We start from the raw sequence: 19416 nt of genomic DNA on the forward strand, positions 1-19416 counted from the left end.
TATTTATTTTATTTTTATTTTTTTGAAGAAAAGGATGGAAATGCTAAAAATGGCAAAAGAAAATGTAGGGTATGTAGGTTACTGGAAAAAACCTTGGTGTGGAAAGGGTTAAAAAACCATCTCCTGGTGGGAATCCCCCCCTAACCCCCCCCCTGTCATCGCTCGCTATTCTGATTAAGTCTAATAAATAGGGCAGAGAATGACACCTCGGGATGCCCACGTGTTGGAGATTAACGGGTTAATAAAATAATACCCGGAACCTTCTAGCTGAGACCCTCCAAATTCCCAATTTCTCGAAGAATACTCCGGCCCCCCATTGTGTTTTTTTCTTTTTAATACAGATGGAGGTTACAGAGGTGCAATGAATGTTTTGTGTCAGTGGAACGGCATCTTTAACACCTTTCCTATAATCCTGTGTCAGCCATCATACCTACCAAGTGTCCTGGCTTTCATAGGACAGCTAATTTTTTTTAACCCCCCCCTATACTTACCAAAGGTCCTCTTATACACTGGGCAGTCCTGATTTGTGGTTAACAGGGGTTGTATACATTCGATGAATTGATAAAGGCGAGTGGATCTGCCCCGGAGAAGGGGTGACTTTGTACCCGAGCGCCCGCTCCATCTCACAGGGGAAAGGTTAGGAGGCTTGTTAACGCACATCTAATAAATCCACCAATGGGAACGCAGCGTGCTACAAGTGCCCTTATAGCGAGGCAGCATGCGGGGGGATCGGGCTATACATCTGTTGCTAGGCAACTGGCCGAGGCTAACAGCTCCTCGTATAACCCTAATCAGGACGGACGGATCCGGCGGGCGTTCAGGCGAAGCGCTCCTCGTAATCGGTAATAAAGCCGCCGGGACTGACGGCCGCGCTCAGGACTTTCCCACCCAAAGCTGCCGCCCTACTGTCCCTCTTTATTTTGGCAAGTCCCTCTTTAGGACCCAAATTACCTGATGCCCCCCTCCTCCCCTGATGCCCCCTCTCCTCCCCTGATGCCCCCCTCTTCTCCCCTGATGCCCCCTCTCCTCCCCTGATGCTCCCCTCTTCTCCCCTGATGCCCCCTCTCCTCCCCTGATGCTCCCCTCTTCTCCCCAGATGCCCCTCTCTCCTCCCCTGATGCCCCTCTTTTCTAGGAGGTCAGAATGTTTGCTGGGTATGAGGGGATCGCAGGGTTCTACTGCCCTAAAAGCCCCGATAATGTGTATAGAAAGGGGGACATTGGGTGGGACAGCCATTTGGGTCCAAAATAGGGACTGGTCAGCTAAACAGGGACACTTCAGAGGTATGAATTAGGAATCACCTGACATGATTTGCAGCATCCCTGCGTGAATCCTCATGGTGCAAAGGGTTAAACCCAGCGCTTCTTGCTGGGCCCTTTCCCTGTTGTAGAGTCCGGGGAGGAATAATTTTCTATTCCTAAAACAGAAAAAACACTGTGGGGAGATATGAGGAGAAGGTATCGTGGTTCATTTTGCATTTAACTCTATGAGTGCCGGTTATTAGCGGTGTACTCCTTCACCCACTTCACCCACTGGAGAGTGCCCACCTAAATTCCATTAGAAAGCCCCTTTTCCGGGCGTTTGGATGTTCGGGGGTTAATCTGCGCTCTTCTATTTATAGGCAGGCAGCTTGGCGTTAGCACTCAGTGCCAGGCAGCAGCCGCGCGAGCCGAGGGGCCGATTCAACGGAGCCGAATCCAGGGCTGTTTGTTTTTCATTATAAAACGTTTTGTGCAAGAGGGGCAGACGGGGTATTATTCTAAAAACCAAGTGCCCTGTGGGGGGTAATTTTGAGCGCTGGTGGTGTAGAGGAGATCCTCGCTGGGATTGGTGGGATATCTCGGCACGCAGCCCGGTATCTCGGCACGCAGCCCGGTATCTCTGCACGCAGCCCGGTATCTCGGCACGCAGCCCGGCACGCAGCGCGGTATCTCGGCACGCAGCCCGGCACGCAGCCCGTTATGGCGGCACGCAGCCCGGTATCTCATGTCTGGCAAATAAAAAGCAATGAAATCATAGTCCAAAGAGGGACTACTTTGCCTTGCAGAAGTCTTTGGAAGTGGCAGCCTGTGGCAGAGTAGTAATCCCACCCAGAAACCATCCATGTTCCCGGCGTTGTTTGTAGAGAGGTTAAGGAGGTCCGGTAAGGATAGCCGTATATAATATATAATATATATAATATATATCACTTCCCGGTAACTGCGCTGTGATTGGTTTAATTTGCCCACCGTGTCTTCTTCTGGTTCTGGTCACGTTATGGTCCTGAAGGACCGAGTTGGACACCTTTGGGTTAATATGAGTTACACGCGTGTAAAATCTCCCATAACATATTGAGAAGAGTCTCCCCGTCACGGCGTACTTGCGCTCTTTGACGTTATGTTCCCGTCTCTTTTCAGAGTGATGTCCCTGCAGAAGACCCCCGCGTGAGGAGCGAGACCGGCACGAGACGGCTCTCCTGGAGGTCTGCGTAGAGGGTCGGTCTGTCGCTCAGCTGCCTCAGAGATGAAGCCGTGGATGCAGAGGAAGAAGCGCTGCTGCTACCCCTACAGCTCTGCCCCCTGTACCCCGCCGGGCACACCATGATCCTTCCCACCCAGCCGCTCTCTCTGGGGCTCCCTGATAGACACCCCCGGCTCGGCTGAGGGATGGCCTCTTTGGATCTTCCTTATCGTTGCCCGAGGTGTGGGGAGCACAAACGTTTCCGGAGTCTGTCTTCTCTGAGGGCCCACCTGGAATACAACCACACGTACGAGACGCTCTACGTCTTGTCCAAGACAAATAGTATCTGCGATGCCGCCATCTTTCCCTTAACCAGCGAGACGGCCCTGCTTACCCCGGCCCACCGCAGGGAGGTGTTTGAGAGCACGTCGTTCCAGGGAAAGGAGCAGAGGTTCTCCAGGGACGCGGTCCAGCCCGAGGACCCGAGTCCAGCATCTTCGCGTTACCCGCAGGAGGTAGACATTCCCCTCGGGGAGATATTCACCAAGACCACGATGGCATCTCACTCCCCGCCGCCTGCCGCCGTGGCTGCCGCAGCTGCCGCCTCGGCCGCCGTGGACGCCGCCTATGAGGAGGGCCTGGCAAGGTTAAAAGTGAGGGCGTTTGAGAAGCTGGAGGTGGACAAACGCCTGGAGAAGCTGACCGAGGAGGTCGAGCAAAAGATAGCCACCCAGGTGGGCCGACTGCAGGTGGAGCTGGAGAGGAAGAGCTCGGAGCTGGAGAAAGCCAAGCAGGAGAGCGTCAGGCTGGGCCGGGAAAAGCAGGAGTTGGAGGACAGAGCGTCGGAGCTCACGCGCCAGGTGGACGTCAGCGTGGAGATGCTGGCCTCCCTCAAACAGGATCTGGTGCAGAAAGAGCAGGAGCTGACCAAGAAGCAACAGTAAGTGGCGTGTGTACAGAGGTAGTACTCTCAGCCGCGCACGACGCAAGAAAGCGGCACCTAAAGGAGTATCCGCCGCTATCGCGGGTCCTACACGATACGTTTACCGCACCTACTGTACTGTTAGAACCCCTTTGTACGTCACCGCAGAGTATGACGGTGCTATAAAAGTCAGTAAGTAATAATATACCATGAGAGCGGCCATCTTAAATTCCTGTTCGTAGGAACTGTGTGATTATTCCTCCCCATTACGTCACTGCTCCTGTGTTGTTTTGTCGCTGATTGTCGGGTTTTGATTCAATGTAACGCCCGAAGCTGTCTCTGTAAACAATGAGATGTTGTAGGATGTTAGGAGACGGTCCGCGGCGCTCGGTGTCAGTCTGTGCTGTCTCTGCACTGACTGCCGGCTGTCACTGAGAAGTGGCCTCATCCGATGATGTCACCGGAGAGACACGTGTCATACGAATCAGACACTGGAGACTCTGTATCCATCACATGATGAGATGTGACAGCCTGTGGGGTGGAGTGGGGTGACTCACTTGGATAAAGAGACACTCCGGATTTCCCGAGACCAAACTGGCAGAAAGGGAGACGAGCGCCCTGCGCCCGGGAGCTTACAATCTAGTCAATTGCTAGAAATTGCTCAGATCAGCCATGAGATGCGCGGAGTCGGGTGTTACATGTACAGAGTGTGACATCATCGCGTAGATGTCATGTGGACAGAGCTACGCCGTGACATCACATCAGTATCATAATGCGTATATATATATATATATATATATATGTGGGGTTTGACTGACGTCATCCGGTTATACTTCCTATGTTTGTAGCTCATATTCTGCGGCGCTGTACAAAAAAAGTAGACCCGGATCATATGGCATTAAAGGGGTTAACGCTGCAAAAATCACGCGCCGCACCTGATCCTCGCACTCAACTCAGACTGATGCGAGAGGTGCAATGTCGCCCGAGCCGTGTGACGCAGGGGAGGGGAAGGTGTTATATATATATATATATAAATACAGTATATATATATATACCGTATTGGCTCGGATATAGGCCGCCCCCGTATATAGGCCGCACCCTAAAAGTTTGGTGCTTTTTTAAAGAAAAAGTTTTTTTTCTTTAAAAAAGCACCAAAAAACATGCTGCCACTCTGTCCTCCCTCCCCGAGATCCGCTGCCACTGTTCTCCCTCCCCGAGATCCGCTGCCGCTGTCCTCCCTCCCCGAGATCTGCTGCCGCTGTCCTCCCTCCCCGAGATCCGCTGCCGCTGTCCTCCCTCCCCGCGATCCGCTGCCGCTGTCCTCCCTCCCCGCGATCCGCTGCCGCTGTCCTCCCTCCCCGCGATCCGCTGCCGCTGTCCTCCCTCCCCGCGATCCGCTGCCGCTGTCCTCCCTCCCCGCGATCCGCTGTCCTCCTCTGCCCCCCCCCTCCTCGACTTACCGGAGCAGACTCCCGGGCGGCTTGCGGGGCCGGCGAGGGACATGTACGCAATACGCGTATGCAACTTCCGGTACCGGAAGTTGCATGAGCGTATTGCGTAAATGTCTCCCGCCGGCCCCGCAAGACACCCGGGAGTCTGCTCCGGTAAGTCGAGGAGGGGGGGGCAGAGGTAAAACGCTTAGATAACCTCCCGTGCCGGCACCCCCCCCCCGTGGGAAGTGCTGGCAGGGGAGGCTGTCTGAGCGTATCGGGGAGAAGGATGCAGGTCCCCTGCACCGCTGCGGGGGATCTGTATCTTAACCCCGCTGCCTGCCCGGCGCCCGGGACTGCATGTCCCGGGCGTCGGGCGCTAGAGCCCGAATATAGGCCGCACCCCCACTTTAAAAACTTAAAGTGGGGGAAAAAAGTGCGGCCTATATTCGAGCCAATACGGTATATCATGGGCGGGGGCGGGGAGGAATAAGCGCTATAATCCATTTCACAATTTAATTAAGAAAACACCATGGGGGAAAGTTTTGTTTTATTTAAAAATATATTTATGATAATAATAAAAATTAAAAATTTATTAAAGCACATTAAATCCTTTTTTTCTTTAAATGTCACAGTATAATTGTATAAACCTGTGACAAAACGTGGCAGAGCTAAAATTATCTGATCAGCAGGGGAGAGATAATGGGGAGGAATAATCATATATTCCAGCGGTAAGGGATAACTGCTTAAATCTTGGGGAAATAATATTTATCAAAAAATATTCGTTTTTGGCAGATATTATCTGTTAAAAAAATGAAAATACTTTTTAATAAGCGAATGAATAATAAATACAAATCAACGACTGACACATTTCTCCAGCTGTGGGAAGCAGTTTAAGTCGATAGTTACAAATCCCTGAATATAAATACCGTTAATATGCCCTGAAATGTTTGATCGCCTAACAAAAGATGGCCTACATTCCTGGGGGAGTGCGGAGGCTTCATTCTCCTCATTCTCCTCATTCTCCCGCTCGCGCCGGGCGGCCGTTCTCTTGGAGAGGCGTCTGTTCAGAAGGCGATACTCGGGATTATTGTTTAAATTGTGTAATAAATCGTGGCGTCGATCAGCAAGCAGGTTCTGCATTTAGTTTGGCGCCTGATGCTGATCACCTGGGATTTTCTGGTCCAATGAGATGTAGACTGTAAGCTCCTCGGGGGAGGAACCTCCTTTCCTTATGTATTCATAACTATTGAACCCCAGTCAGGAGGTCTGTAGACCACGCAGATTGATTATCATTGTGCAGCGACACTTATTGTACGGACTGGCAGATGCCCAGCTGGCGGCCGGCCGGCAGCGCTCTGTACTGCCAGCTGGATATGACGGGCCGCGCGCTGCGTGATTATAAAATTACGGGCAATTTCGTATATTTTCAATGTTAATCTTTTTTGTAATTTTGTGACATCGCTACGGAATCTGCTAGCGCTCCAACAAGAAGCGTCAGCGAATGGGCTGAGACCATTTTAAGAAGGTTTTTACAGTTTCTATGGCAACGACTTATCAGTGTTTGTTTTTGTTGTCACGTGAAAATTACGTATTCCCAGCAAAAATTCTGCAGAGGGCAAAATCATTTCTAGGAAGGGTTGGGGCATCGAGCAGGACCAGGAACTGTGATTCTAACGGGGCATTCCAACGGGGCATTCTAACGGGGCATTCCAACGGGGCATTCCAACGGGGCATTCCAACGCGGCATTCCAACGGGGCATTCCAACGCGGCATTCCAACGGGGCATTCCAACGCGGCGTTCCAACGGGGCATTCCAACGGGGCGTTCCAACGGGGCATTCCAACAGGGCATTCCAACGCGGCATTCTAACGGGGCATTCTAACGCGGCATTCCAACGCGGCATTCCAACGCGGCATTCCAACGCGGCATTCCAACGGGGCATTCCAACAGGGCATTCCAACGCGGCATTCTAACGGGGCATTCTAACGCGGCATTCCAACGCGGCATTCCAACGCGGCATTCTAACAGGGCATTCTAACGGGGCATTCCAACGCGGCATTCCAACGGGGCATTCTAACGGGGCATTCTAACGGGGCATTCCAACGCGGCATTCTTAACACGGCATTTAGTTATAAAAGTATTAAATAAGCAGAGTAGATGGAACAGCAGCTTTAACTCCATTTTCCAGGTGCCGAAGCCAGTTGCAGGGAGAATGAATTCTGTGTGTATATATATATGTGTATGTAGGTGTGTGTATATGTGTACATGTGTGTATAGATATGTGTGTATGTATGTATGTGTATGTATATGTATGTATAAATGTGTGGTCTGTGTATATATATGTGTATGTATGTGTATGTGTGTATGTGTATGAGTGTATATATGTATGTATAGATGTGTGTGTATGTATATGTGTGTATATGTATTATATATGTGTGTATGTATGTATATGTATGTATGTATTTACGTGTGTATGGATGGATGCAGTGAGAAGTGCCGTGTTGCTGTCCAGCTGCTGAAGCAGACGCCATGCAGAGACTGAAGCCCTCAGCAGTTCAGCGCTCGGCCATTGATCCCTCTCACAGGGGAGATCCAGAAATTAACCGTGTCACTGCCAAAGGGCAAGGCGCTGTATTCTTCCCTCTGCGTTCATAAAGAATACAGAAGAAAGAAGGTACTGATTCATAAATAATGAATTTACTACCCGTAAAATCAGGGTCTCTACCCCACAGGTGAGACGGGGGAGAGAAGAGAGAGATGGGGGAGAAAGGAGACCAAGGGGAGAGAAGAGGGAGACAGAGGAGAGAAGAGAGAGACGGGGAGAGACATTTAAATACATAAAGAGATAAAGGACGGGAGGGAAATTTATTTCAGAGGAGGAGCAAAGTTATTTTCATGATAGGGTGGTAGAGTCATGGAGCAGCCTCCCAGCAGAAGTGGTAGAGGGTAATACAGTGAGGGGATTAAACATGCATGGGATAGACACACGGCTCCTGAATCTAAACGAGACCAACGACTGATTACGGAGTCTTTATAGCAGGAGAAACGGCCGGCAGACTAGATAATTTGTGTAAAGGATTCTTCCAAATCTGTGAAGAGGGTATTTTATCTATCGGTGAATAATCTGCCCCAAAATCACTTCTGTCTGTTTATTTGTTCTGCCTCGTTCTCACGCTGTACATGGTTTATATTGGTTTCTGATTGGGTAATATCGGGTGCTCGGGGAGGGAGCGGGCCGTGGTATGGGGTTATACGTCGTGGGTAATATTGGGTGCTCGGGGAGGGAGCGGGCCGTGGTATGGGGTTATACGTCGTGGGTAATATTGGGTGCTCGGGGAGGGAGTGGGCCGTGGTATGGGGTTATACTTCGTGAGTAATATTGGGTGCTCGGGGAGGGAGCGGGCCGTGGTATGGGGTTATACGTCGTGGGTAATATTGGGTGCTCGGGGAGGGAGCGGGCCGTGGTATGAGGTTATACGTCGTGGGTAATATTGGGTGCTCGGGGAGGGAGTGGGCCGTGGTATGGGGTTATACGTCGTGGGTAATATTGGGTGCTCGGGGAGGGAGCGGGCCGTGGTATGGGGTTATACGTCGTGGGTAATATTGGGTGCTCGGGGAGGGAGCGGGCCGTGGTATGGGGTTATACGTCGTGGGTAATATTGGGTGCTCGGGGAGGGAGCGGGCCGTGGTATGGGGTTATACTTCGTGAGTAATATTGGGTGCTCGGGGAAGGAGCGAGCCGTGGTATCGGGTTATACGTCGTGGGTAATATTGGGTGCTCGGGGAGGGAGCGGGCCGTGGTATGGGGTTATACTAGGGCTGCAACAACTAATCGATAAAATCGATAATAATCGATAATGAAATTCGTTGCCAACGAATTTCATTATCGATTAGTTGAATCGATTTTTATCGATTATAAAATGAGGGTTTTTTCAGAGCAAACGCTCTGAAAAATCCCCCTCATTATATAATCCGTTTGAGTGACTCACAGCAGCAGCTCCTACTTACTCCCCCTCCCTGTAATCACTGTGACAACTGGCCCCGCCCCCTTCCTTCTCCCAGAAGGCCAGAACCACATGGCTGTGACACTCATCTAACTGTAAGTATAAAATTAATATTTGGCCTGCTGAAAGTTAGGGGGGGTGGGGGTTAATTTAGGGGCAGTTATGGTTAATGGGGTGTTTAGGGTTAATTTAGGGGCAGTTATGGTTAATGGGGTGTTTAGGGATAATTTAGGGGCAGTTATGGTTAATGGGGTGTTTAGGGGCAGCTATGGTTAATGGGGTGTTTAGGGGCAGCTATGGTTAATAGGGTGTTTAGGGTTAATTTAGGGGCAGCTATGGTTAATGGGGTGTTTAGGGTTAATTTAGGAGCAGCTGTGGTTAATGGGGTGTTTGGGGTTAATTTGAGGCAGTTATGGTTAATGGTGTGTTTAGGGTTAATTTAGGGGCTGTTGTGGTTGACAGGGTCTTTAGGGTTAATTTAGGGGATGCTGTGGTTAATGGGGTGTTTAGGGTTAATTTAGGGGCAGTTATGGTTAATGGAGTGTTTAGGGTTAATTTAGGGTAGCTGTTTTGATGGGGTATTTAGAGTTAATTTAGGGGTAGTTATGGTTAATGGGGTGTTTAGGGTTAATTTAATGATGAGGACTGTGGGTTAATTTGATTAATTTAATAAAGTTAACTTAAGGCGCAGTTAGAGGTAAAGGGGGGCAAACTAAGGGGAATCTAAATCCTGGGGGCAGCGAAGATTAACCCTGTACTTATTTATAAAAGTATGGTGTCTGTGAACTGTGAACGGGTCTGTGACTCTATGAGGGGACTATGAGATATCTGGGGGGTATAAGGCATATCTGGGGAGGACGGAGTGACATATCTGGGTGTATAAGGCATATACAGTATATAAGGCATATGTGGGGAGGGCAGTGTGGCATGTCTGGGGAGGACGGGAGTGGTGTATCAGGGTGTATAAGGCATATCTGGGGCCACAGTGGCATATCTGGGGGTAGAGTGGAGTGGCATATGTGGGGAGGGCAGCGTGGCATGTCTGGGGAAGATGGAGTGGTGTATCAGGGGGTATAAGGCGTATCAGGCACAGTGGCATATGTGGAGGTGGAGTGGTATATGTGGGAGGCAGCGTGGAGTGGCATATGTGGGGGGGCAGCATGGCATGTCTGGGAGGCAGCGTGGCAAGCCTGGGCTCAAATGTGCATCAATTGGGGGGCTGGTTGGGAAATAAAGACAAGAAATGCATTTTATCTAAGTTTTTTTTATTCTGCTGTTTGTATTTAACATCATTTGTTTATTAAATTATTTTAAATAAATGAAAAATTTACATTCATTTTTTTATCCGATTAATCGATTAATCGACAAAATAATCGGCCAACTAATCGATTATGAAAATAATCGTTAGTTGCAGCCCTAGGTTATACGTCGTGGGTAATATTGGGTGCTCGGGGAGGGAGCGGGCCGTGGTATGGGGTTATACTTCGTGGGTAATATTGGGTGCTCGGGGAGGGAGTGGGCCGTGGTATCAGGATATACGTCGTGGGTAATATTGGGTGCTCGGGGAGGGAGCGAGCCGTGGTATCAGGATATACGTCGTGGGTAATATTGGGTGCTCGGGGAGGGAGCGGGCCGTGGTATGAGGTTATACGTCGTGGGTAATATTGGGTGCTCGGGGAGGGAGCGGGCCGTGGTATGGGGTTATACTTCGTGGGTAATATTGGGTGCTCGGGGAGGGAGTGGGCCGTGGTATGGGGTTATACTTCGTGAGTAATATTGGGTGCTCGGGGAGGGAGTGGGCCGTGGTATGGGGTTATACTTCGTGAGTAATATTGGGTGCTCGGGGAGGGAGCGGGCCGTGGTATGGGGTTATACGTCGTGGGTAATATTGGGTGCTCGGGGAGGGAGCGGGCCGTGGTATGAGGTTATACGTCGTGGGTAATATTGGGTGCTCGGGGAGGGAGTGGGCCGTGGTATGGGGTTATACTTCGTGAGTAATATTGGGTGCTCGGGGAGGGAGCGGGCCGTGGTATGGGGTTATACGTCGTGGGTAATATTGGGTGCTCGGGGAGGGAGCGGGCCGTGGTATGGGGTTATACGTCGTGGGTAATATTGGGTGCTCGGGGAGGGAGCGGGCCGTGGTATGGGGTTATACGTCGTGGGTAATATTGGGTGCTCGGGGAGGGAGCGGGCCGTGGTATGGGGTTATACGTCGTGGGTAATATTGGGTGCTCGGGGAGGGAGCGGGCCGTGGTATGGGTTATACGTCGTGGGTAATATTGGGTGCTCGGGGAGGGAGCGGGCCGTGAAATGGGGTTATACGTCGTGGGTAATATTGGGTGCTCTGGGAGGGAGCGGGCCGTGGTATGGGGTTATACGTCGCGTTGACGCTTGGTTATTATCTCGCAGGGAGGTGATGGAGATAGACTTATTCCTGAAGGAGACGGCGAGCCGTGAGGCCAACGCCAAAGTGCGTCTGCAGCAGTTCATCGAGGAGCTCCTGGACCGGGCCGACAGAGCCGAGAAACAGCTCCAGATCATCAGCAGCTGTGGCAGTACCCCCAACGGCAGCTTGGGGCGCTGCAGCGTCCCCGGGTACAAGGTGCAGCCCAGGCAGGTGCGTATGAAGGGAGGTGGCGAGGGGTAAAACCCTGTCCTACGGACGGTATGGGTGATGGCCAGGAGAACAAGTAAGTGCCAAGATGGCCAATCTACGGGGCCAAGAAATAGGTGGGAAATATAAGATGCCCCATGTGGAGGACCCACAAGTTACTGCATGAACCAGTCCCATGTACTACGTAACGAGAGATGGCGGGAAGAGTTTCCAGTAGATGTTAATGATTTTGGACCAAAAAAGTAGTTGTGGTGGTGATGATGATATTGATGATGATGCTGATAATGGTGATGATGATGATGGTGGTGCTCATGATGGTGATGATGGTGGTGGTGATGATGATGCTGATAATGGTGGTGGTGTTGATGATGGTGGTGATGAATGCTGATGGTGGTGATGATGATGGTGGTGCTCATGATGGTGGTGATGATGCTCATGATGGTGATGATGGTAGTGATGATGATGGTGGTGCTGATGATGGTGGTGATGATGCTGATGGTGGTGATGATGATGGTGCTCATGATGGTGGTGATGATGCTCATGATGGTGATGATGGTAGTGATGATGATGATGGTGATGATGATGGTGATGGTGGTGATGATGGGCAATCAGGATAACAATTTATTAAAATTTCTTTTAAAAAATAAAAATTTCTCTATTCTCTCCCCAAAGCGGGACAGGAACCCCGGCCCAGGCTCAGCTGCCCACAGCTCGTATTCAGCCGCCAATCCAAGGACCTCCTCGAGTGTTGGGTGAGCGTCGTTCTGGTCACGTCACCCACCCCTTCTCATGCAGCTTCGCTCTCTCGTTGCGCGGATGGTACAAATGCCTGTTTGCCAAAATTCTCTGGTTTCCATAGAAACGTGGAATCTGACGGCAGATAGGAACCATTCAGCTGGTCTAGTCTGATGTAAAGACCAGGGTGAAGTGAGGCAGAAGTGTAAGCGCTGTAACCGGCCGCTTTGTCTCTCTTTTATCTCTTTATTCATCTTTTTACTACACACAGCTATCCCTTAACCGTCTCGTTTATGATGCTGACGCGTTAATAAATGTCATCAGAGGTCTTTATCTTCCCCAAACGTCAGAGGTGCCCTAAAGAGAACACGCTTGGTCCTCCAAAGATAAAAGAGAGGTCCTTCTGATTTTTTTTCAGGGCCCCTGGTAGAGTGAAGACCGTCTCCCAAAGCTCAGGGGGGTACGACAGCGACGTCGCAGAACAAGCGGCAGCGGACGAGGCCTCGGACGGCCCGCGCTTCACGAGGAACAACTCGGGCTTGGAGAGCAGCTTTGAAAGAAATAACAATACCCCGAGCTCCGGCCTTCGCAGGCAGGCTATCCAGAACTGGCACCGCCGGCCCTACCGGAACAGTACAGAGGGGGAGGAAGGGGACATTTCGGACGTGGGATCCAGGACCACGGAATCTGAGGCGGAAGTTTGGGAACACGAGAGCGTCGGCTCTGCGGAGCTCAGGGTGTCGGGAGGCAGCCGGGCAAAAGGTAAGCAATGGTGGCAACAGCCTATAGAGGAGCATGATAATGTACAGATTGGGTGCCCGCCATAACTCCTCTCGCCCATACGGTGGAGGAAGAAAGGAGTAATAAGTACCATGACTTCTCCTACACGATGGAAACGAAAGATATCCCAAGAATATAGTCCGGAATTCTAGGAGATGCTTCTAGATTTCCATTGCTTAAGGTCCACAAACTGAAGTGTCCAGAGAGATGTATTCAGGAACCCAGTGCCACTGGCGGTGAGGAGACTGCTGTGCAGCACTGGTGACCTTCTCCCACTTGCTGCACCCAGGACGTTGCGACGGGAGGATGCAGAGACCAGAGAAGGGGAGTCCATCCCGATCGAATGAGGTCATCAGCCCCGAAATCCTGAAGATGCGGGCGGCCCTGTTCTGCATCTTCACCTACCTCGATACCAAAACCTTGCTGCGGGCGGCGGAGGTCAGCAGGGACTGGAAGTTTGTGGCCCGGCACCCGGCCGTGTGGACCCGGGTGTTCCTGGAGAATGCGAGGGTGTCTCCGAAGGTGAGATAAGCCGCCTGTCACCCGACCGCGTGGCTCCTACATCCGTCCCTGCGGCGTCGCTACATCTCCTCATTTATTCTGTCTGTTTAACGGCATCTCATTAACTAATCAATAACCAATCACACGGCGCTTTACATTCTCAGAGCCATTAGCCTTAAAAGCCGGTCCGCCGGGGGAGGGGGGTAGATGGTATCACCGACAGTCCTTTGCTGGTAGAGGAATAAAACCAAAAATAACCCAAAAAAATAAATAAAACCTTTTCCTTTGCTTGTTAAATGGAGCAGATGCCGGCTGAGCCTCGTTCTCAGAGCTGACAATCTTTGCGCGGTTCTCTTTCAGTTCTTGGTCACGCTGTCTCAGTGGTGCACTCAGACTCACTCCTTGACCCTTCAGAACCTCAAACCTCGTCAGAGAGGAAAGAAAGAAACCAAGGAGGAATACATGAAAAGCACACGGTAGGAGCGGGGACCCCCAGCTCACGGTGGGACTGGTCCAGGAGCTTGCGCTTTAATCCGTATGCTGGCGTAGTGCCCCCTCATATATTTCCATGTGTTCCCTGTCCCCCCACAGAACCCCCCCATATGTATTTGCCCCCTTTCTTTGCAGGGGATGTCTCGAAGCCGGCCTGGAGTCGCTGCTCAAAGCGACAGGCGGGAACCTTCTGATCCTGCGGATCTCTCACTGTCCCAATATCCTGACCGACCGGTCCCTCTGGCTGGCCAGCTGCTACTGCCGGTCACTGCAAGCCGTCACATACAGGTACTGCCGGTCACCCCAAGCCGCCACATACAGGTACTGCCGGTCACCGCAAGCCGCCACATACAGGTACTGCCGGTCACCGCAAGCTGCCACATACAGGTACTGACGGTCACCGCAAGCTGCCACATACAGGTACTGACGGTCACCGCAAGCCGTCACATACAGGCACTGCCGGTCACCGCAAGCCGTCACATACAGGTAACGCCGGTCGCTGCAAGCCGTCACATACAGGTACTGACGGTCCCCCAAGCTGTCACATACAGGTACTGCCGGTCACTGCAAGCTGTCACATACAGGTACTGCCGGTCACCCCAAGCCGTCACATACAGGTACTGCCGGTCCCCCAAGCTGTCACATACAGGTACTGCCGGTCGCTGCAACCCGTCACATACAGGTACTGCCGGTCGCTGCAACCCGTCACATACAGGTACTGCCGGTCCCCCAAGCCGTCACATACAGGTACTGCCGGTCCCCCAAACTGTCACATACAGGTACTGCCGGTCGCTGCAAGCCGTGCCGTGTAATCACTGCAGATCGTTACTCCCAGCGCTCAGAATTCTTTTATTATTATTGTTTTGCCTAAAATGGGTTTTTGTTCCTGTAACTTTCAGAAGTTCGACGGACCCCGTCGGGCACGAAGTGATCTGGGCTCTGGGGGCCGGCTGCAGAGACATCATTTCCCTCCAGGTGGCGCCGTTGCACCCTTGGTGAGTTCCTTCGATTTTGCTGGGCCGAATCTGCCATAAAAACACCCAAAAATGACTCTGACGGCTAAACCCTGTCCGGTGGGCCGGGTAACCTCTCCCTGTGCTCTCTTCCAGCCAACAGCCCACGCGGTTCAGTAACCGATGCTTGCAGATGATTGGACGCTGCTGGCCACACCTCCGGGCCCTTGGTGTTGGAGGAGCCGGCTGCGGAGTGCAGGGTCTCTCTTCTCTAGGCAAGTGAGGGGGGCTTTAGGGCAGTAAATTATCCTTTCATGGAACCCTCTAAGACCGGAATTATTAGGAATTTCCTCCGTATTCCCGGATCATCGGGTCGCCTCGTCTCCATTTATTTCTATATCGCCAGCAGATTCCATAGGGCTGCTGCAATAGGGGACGGCGAAGCTCTCATTAACAGACGTTAAATAACCCTCATTAACCCTGCTAGGTTAGGGAGCTTACAATCTATTTATTTAACCAAAAGCTCGACCCCGGCGCCCCCTCATGGAGAAAAAAAAAAGCAGGTCCCCATTCTATCCACTGCTATATGTATGATGCATACCGTGTTTAGGATCCATGCGGGGATTAACCCTTTGGTGGTATGCCCACCTACCGGCAGCCGGCGGTGGCTTCATTGGTCGGTACGGGGTGTAATAAATGGCGGGCGGGCCGGTTCCTCTCGTTTCTCCATGGCAGCCGCTCTCTCTCCGCAGCTCGGAACTGCATGCGGCTGCAGGTGCTGGAGTTGGATCACGTCACCGAGATCAACCAGGAGGTGGCCGCCGAGGTCTGCCGTGAGGGGCTGAAGGGGCTGGAGATGCTGGTCCTGACCTCCACGCCGGTGACGCCAAAAGCCCTCCTGCATTTTAACAGTGAGTATTGGCCTGCGGTGGGGTCTCCTGCCCATATTACCCTCACGACACCGGGGCCTGAGACTGGGACCTTATGGGGGCATTTACGGGGTGTTCTTAAGATTAAAGAGTTAAAAAGTTACAATATGCGCGGCCAATCAGAACAAAGAGTAGGGTGAATGTTCTAAGCGTCAGAGTTACATTATGTGAATAATTAAAGGTGCCGTTCCACCGAGTCTGCTGAATTTAATGTTTATTACGTTTATTATCGGGAGCCCCGTTCCTGGTGTTACCCACAGTCCAGACCCTTCCCGGAAATAATCCTTTAGTAAAACTTGCCCCCTCTTCGTAACATTTGCAGGGAATGCTTAATTGTCACATGACATAAACGAAGGCACCCCTAGGCGACTGCTGCCGAAACGGGATAAAAAAATTTAAAAAAAGCTCCTTAACCCCTTAACGACAATCCACGTACATGTACGGGGTTGCCGTGCAACGGGTTAACGACAATGCCCGTACATGTACGGGCTGCCGTTAAATAGCTGCATCGGCGGCTTTGCAGCATCCACGGAAGCCTCCTAAGTGAGGCTGACCGTGGATCCGGGGAGGGCAGCCCTTGGCAGCCCTCCCCGGAAGAAAAATGGCCGCCGCCGCACCGATCATGAAAGATCGCGGCGGCGCCCGGCTAAAACAGCTTAGGAAGCGAACTGAATCGCTTCCTAAGCATAAATGGTGTTACTGACATGCCTCGATATCGAGGCATGTCAGCAACACTACCCCCCTACCCCGATCGCCTTGTGATTGCTCCGAAGAGCAACCACAAGTGCCATCCTGTAAATGACGTTGCCGTCATTCACAGGATGGCATCAACAATAGAAATGAGTTCATAGAGGGTCTATCCAGACCCTCTTGTGAACTCTCGAGCTCCTCCTGCAGGTTGAATGCAGGTACTGCATCCAACCATGCAAGGTCAATGGAGCCCAGCTCAGTAATGAGTGATTAGTATTAAAAAAAAAAAAAAAAAAAAAAAAAAAAAAATTAAAAAATTTTTTAAAAAAAAATATTAAAAAAAATGTTTAAAAAATAAAAATAATATGGTAACATATAAAAATCCCCACTGTCACCAAAAAAATAATAAAAAAAAATTAATAAGCAAGTCCTAAAATTCTTTATCTTTACAAAAATTCCAGCATGGAAAGAGTTAAAATATTGGCATTACAAATGCCCATAGGGTGTCTCGTATTAAAAAATGCATGAGTGGATGAGGTAAATTGAATTGGCCGGGTTCAAAGGTGTCCCAAATATGGGACATGGGGGCAGTAGGATCAGATGTCTAAATGGCCAAAAAATACACACCTCACAAAGGCGGCCTTTTACCTCCCAAATAACCCAACAAACCCATGCATGTGGGGTATCACTGCGCTCAGGAGATGTTACTGAACACATATTGGGGTGTTGTTTGACACGGACATATACCAGGAGCGATAAATTTATACCTGAAGTACAACGTGTGTGAAAAAAATACAAAAAAATTTACTACCATAAAGTTTCACAAAGGCTGGTGGTAAAATTAGTGCATGGAAAGGGTTAAATTACCAGCATGTGAAATACCTTGGGGTGTCTAGTTTTTAAAAATATATGACTTGATGGGGTAAATTGCATTGGCCGGCTTCAAAGATACCCGAAATGGCACATGGGGGGAAGAATTACCAGATTTGGAAAAAAAGGTTTTGAAATAGCAAAACGCTACCTGTACTTATTGCCCCATAACGTGCAGAAAAAAGCAAAAAAACATAAAAACATTGGGTATTTCTAAACTCAGGACAAATAGTAGAATCTATTTAGCAGGTTTTTTCATTCGTTTTTGCAGATGAGTAAAAGTTTTTTGTTTAAAAAGTGAGAAAAAGTATTTTTTTAACAAAAAATCCCCATATTTTATCATTTTTTTTATAGTAAATTAGATGATATGATAAAATTAATGGTATCTAAAGAAAGCCCTGTTTGTCCTGAAAAAAACAATATATAATATGTGTGGGAGCACGAAATGAGAAAGAAGAAAATCACAGCTAAACAGGAACACCGAAAAATGTTAAAATAGCCATTGTCCCACAATATACTACGAGTAATAACCCCTATTGTCCTTAAGGGGTTAAGAGGCTTTGCGATGTTTTTATGGGATGAAAGTCACGGATCTGGGGCACTCGTGTGTTGTGTAAGTGGAACGGCACCTTTACGACGCACTCTAAAGGGATGCTGGGATCATTCTGTGTCGGACCGGCCTGGCGTATCTTGGGTTGCCCCGTCCTGAGCCCCGGCCCCGGGTGCTGATGGGTTACACGGATCTGATTGGCTGCCGGGTTCTGACGGGTCGGTTCTTTCTCGCAGGCGTCTGTCGCACCCTGAAGTCCATCGTGGTGCAGGTGGGCATCGGGGATTACTTTAAAGACCCCAGCAGCCCGGAGGCCAGGAAGCTCTTTGAGGAAATGGTGAACAAACTACAGGTAAACGTAAATATATCTACATATATGTGCTATTTGGGGTGTTACCATAGTAACGTAATGTTTAGCTAAGCAAACAAAAGCCAATCAGAGTTGCAAGGGGAGGCACATTGTGTATCGTGGGACTGGGGACGTCTCCGCTAGTAAAGTCCTCTTTCTCAAAGGGCAGTGTTCTAGAGCGCAGTGTTCTAGAGGGCAGCATTCTTGTGCGCAGTGTTCTAGAGGGCAGCATTCTTGTGCGCAGTGTTCTAGAGGGCAGCATTCTTGTGCGCAGTGTTCTAGAGGGCAGCATTCTTGTGCACAGTGTTCTAGAGGGCAGCATTCTTGTGCGCAGTGTTCTATAGGGCAGCATTCTTGTGCGCAGTGTTCTAGAGGGCAGTGTTCTCTCTGGCAGTGTTCTCGAGTGCTGCTGCGCTTTGCGTTATACGTTGACAGCGCCGGTTGGGCTCTATCATATAATATTAACACGCATTTTATGTTCCAGGCTTTGAAGAAGAGACCTGGTTTCTCCAAGATCCTACACATTAAAGTAGAAGAAAGCTGCTAGCCCCACGCTCTTCTGAAACGGACACTTTATGATCTTGAGGTCTCCGGAAGGCTCCGACGTCCCGAGTCCGCCGAGCGAGTCTCCCCGAGGGAAACGCCACCTGTTTGCCAAATACACACTTCTAGGAGCGCGTCCCAGACCTCCTCGCGGAAGAACAAGAAGGGCTTGAAGGAAACTGGAGTCGCCTCCTTCAGCCACGGCGGGGACTCCAAACTTCAGGGTTCTTTAGTGAAACTTTTCTGCTCTTGCGCGTCCGTTATGAGAAGTCGCCAAGAAACGCAGCATCAAGCTCAACCACGGCGGCCCCAAAAACATGTAGCGATATAAACGTTTCTATCGAGCATCGGAGAAAAACGTCACATGATCATCGTCATAATTATTATTATTATTTGTGTTTTTGTCAAGTGAGATATACGTATAAATCTGTATATTAATATATATATAAATTTTAATTATAAATATATATATACATTATTATTTAAAAAGTAATAAAATAATACTGGGAGTCGGTAGGCGTTCCAGGAGAACAGGACTGAGATTATTCCAGCAGGACAGGTTCCGGGACCAGCGCTGTCCCCTACCGGGCGAGAGAAGCCCGACCCGGCCAT

At 50.3% G+C, this 19416-nt stretch overlaps 1 protein-coding gene across 2 annotated transcripts; it reads left to right on the plus strand.

Annotated features, from left to right (window-relative positions):
- Positions 1-2400: 2400 nt before the first annotated feature.
- On the plus strand, positions 2401-19248 carry FBXO41 (F-box protein 41). Of its 2 annotated transcripts, none has more exons than XM_053458076.1 (12): positions 2401-3379; positions 11208-11415; positions 12085-12164; positions 12566-12909; positions 13217-13449; positions 13789-13904; positions 14056-14208; positions 14820-14915; positions 15030-15148; positions 15626-15784; positions 18149-18264; positions 18746-19248. In XM_053458076.1, exons 1-12 carry the CDS (start codon positions 2646-2648, stop codon positions 18806-18808), a joined length of 2421 nt encoding a protein of 806 aa, XP_053314051.1. In that variant the 5' UTR covers positions 2401-2645; the 3' UTR covers positions 18809-19248. The 2 variants fall into 2 exon arrangements, with proteins under 2 accessions (XP_053314051.1, XP_053314052.1); XM_053458077.1 differs by having other exon boundaries at positions 14823-14915.
- The last annotated feature ends 168 nt before the right edge of the window (positions 19249-19416 follow it).

This window comes from Spea bombifrons, chromosome 1, assembly GCF_027358695.1.
Source record: "Spea bombifrons isolate aSpeBom1 chromosome 1, aSpeBom1.2.pri, whole genome shotgun sequence".
NCBI classification, from domain to species: domain Eukaryota; kingdom Metazoa; phylum Chordata; class Amphibia; order Anura; family Pelobatidae; genus Spea; species Spea bombifrons.

Coding starts and splice junctions, on each gene's coding strand:
- FBXO41 (XM_053458076.1), top strand. CDS start 2,646: ATGGCCTCTTTGGATCTTCCTTATCGTTGCCCGAGGTGTGGGGAGCAC. Junction 3,380..11,207: donor GAGCTGACCAAGAAGCAACA/GTAAGTGGCGTG, acceptor ATTATCTCGCAG/GGAGGTGATGGAGATAGACT. Junction 15,785..18,148: donor AGCCCTCCTGCATTTTAACA/GTGAGTATTGGC, acceptor TCTTTCTCGCAG/GCGTCTGTCGCACCCTGAAG.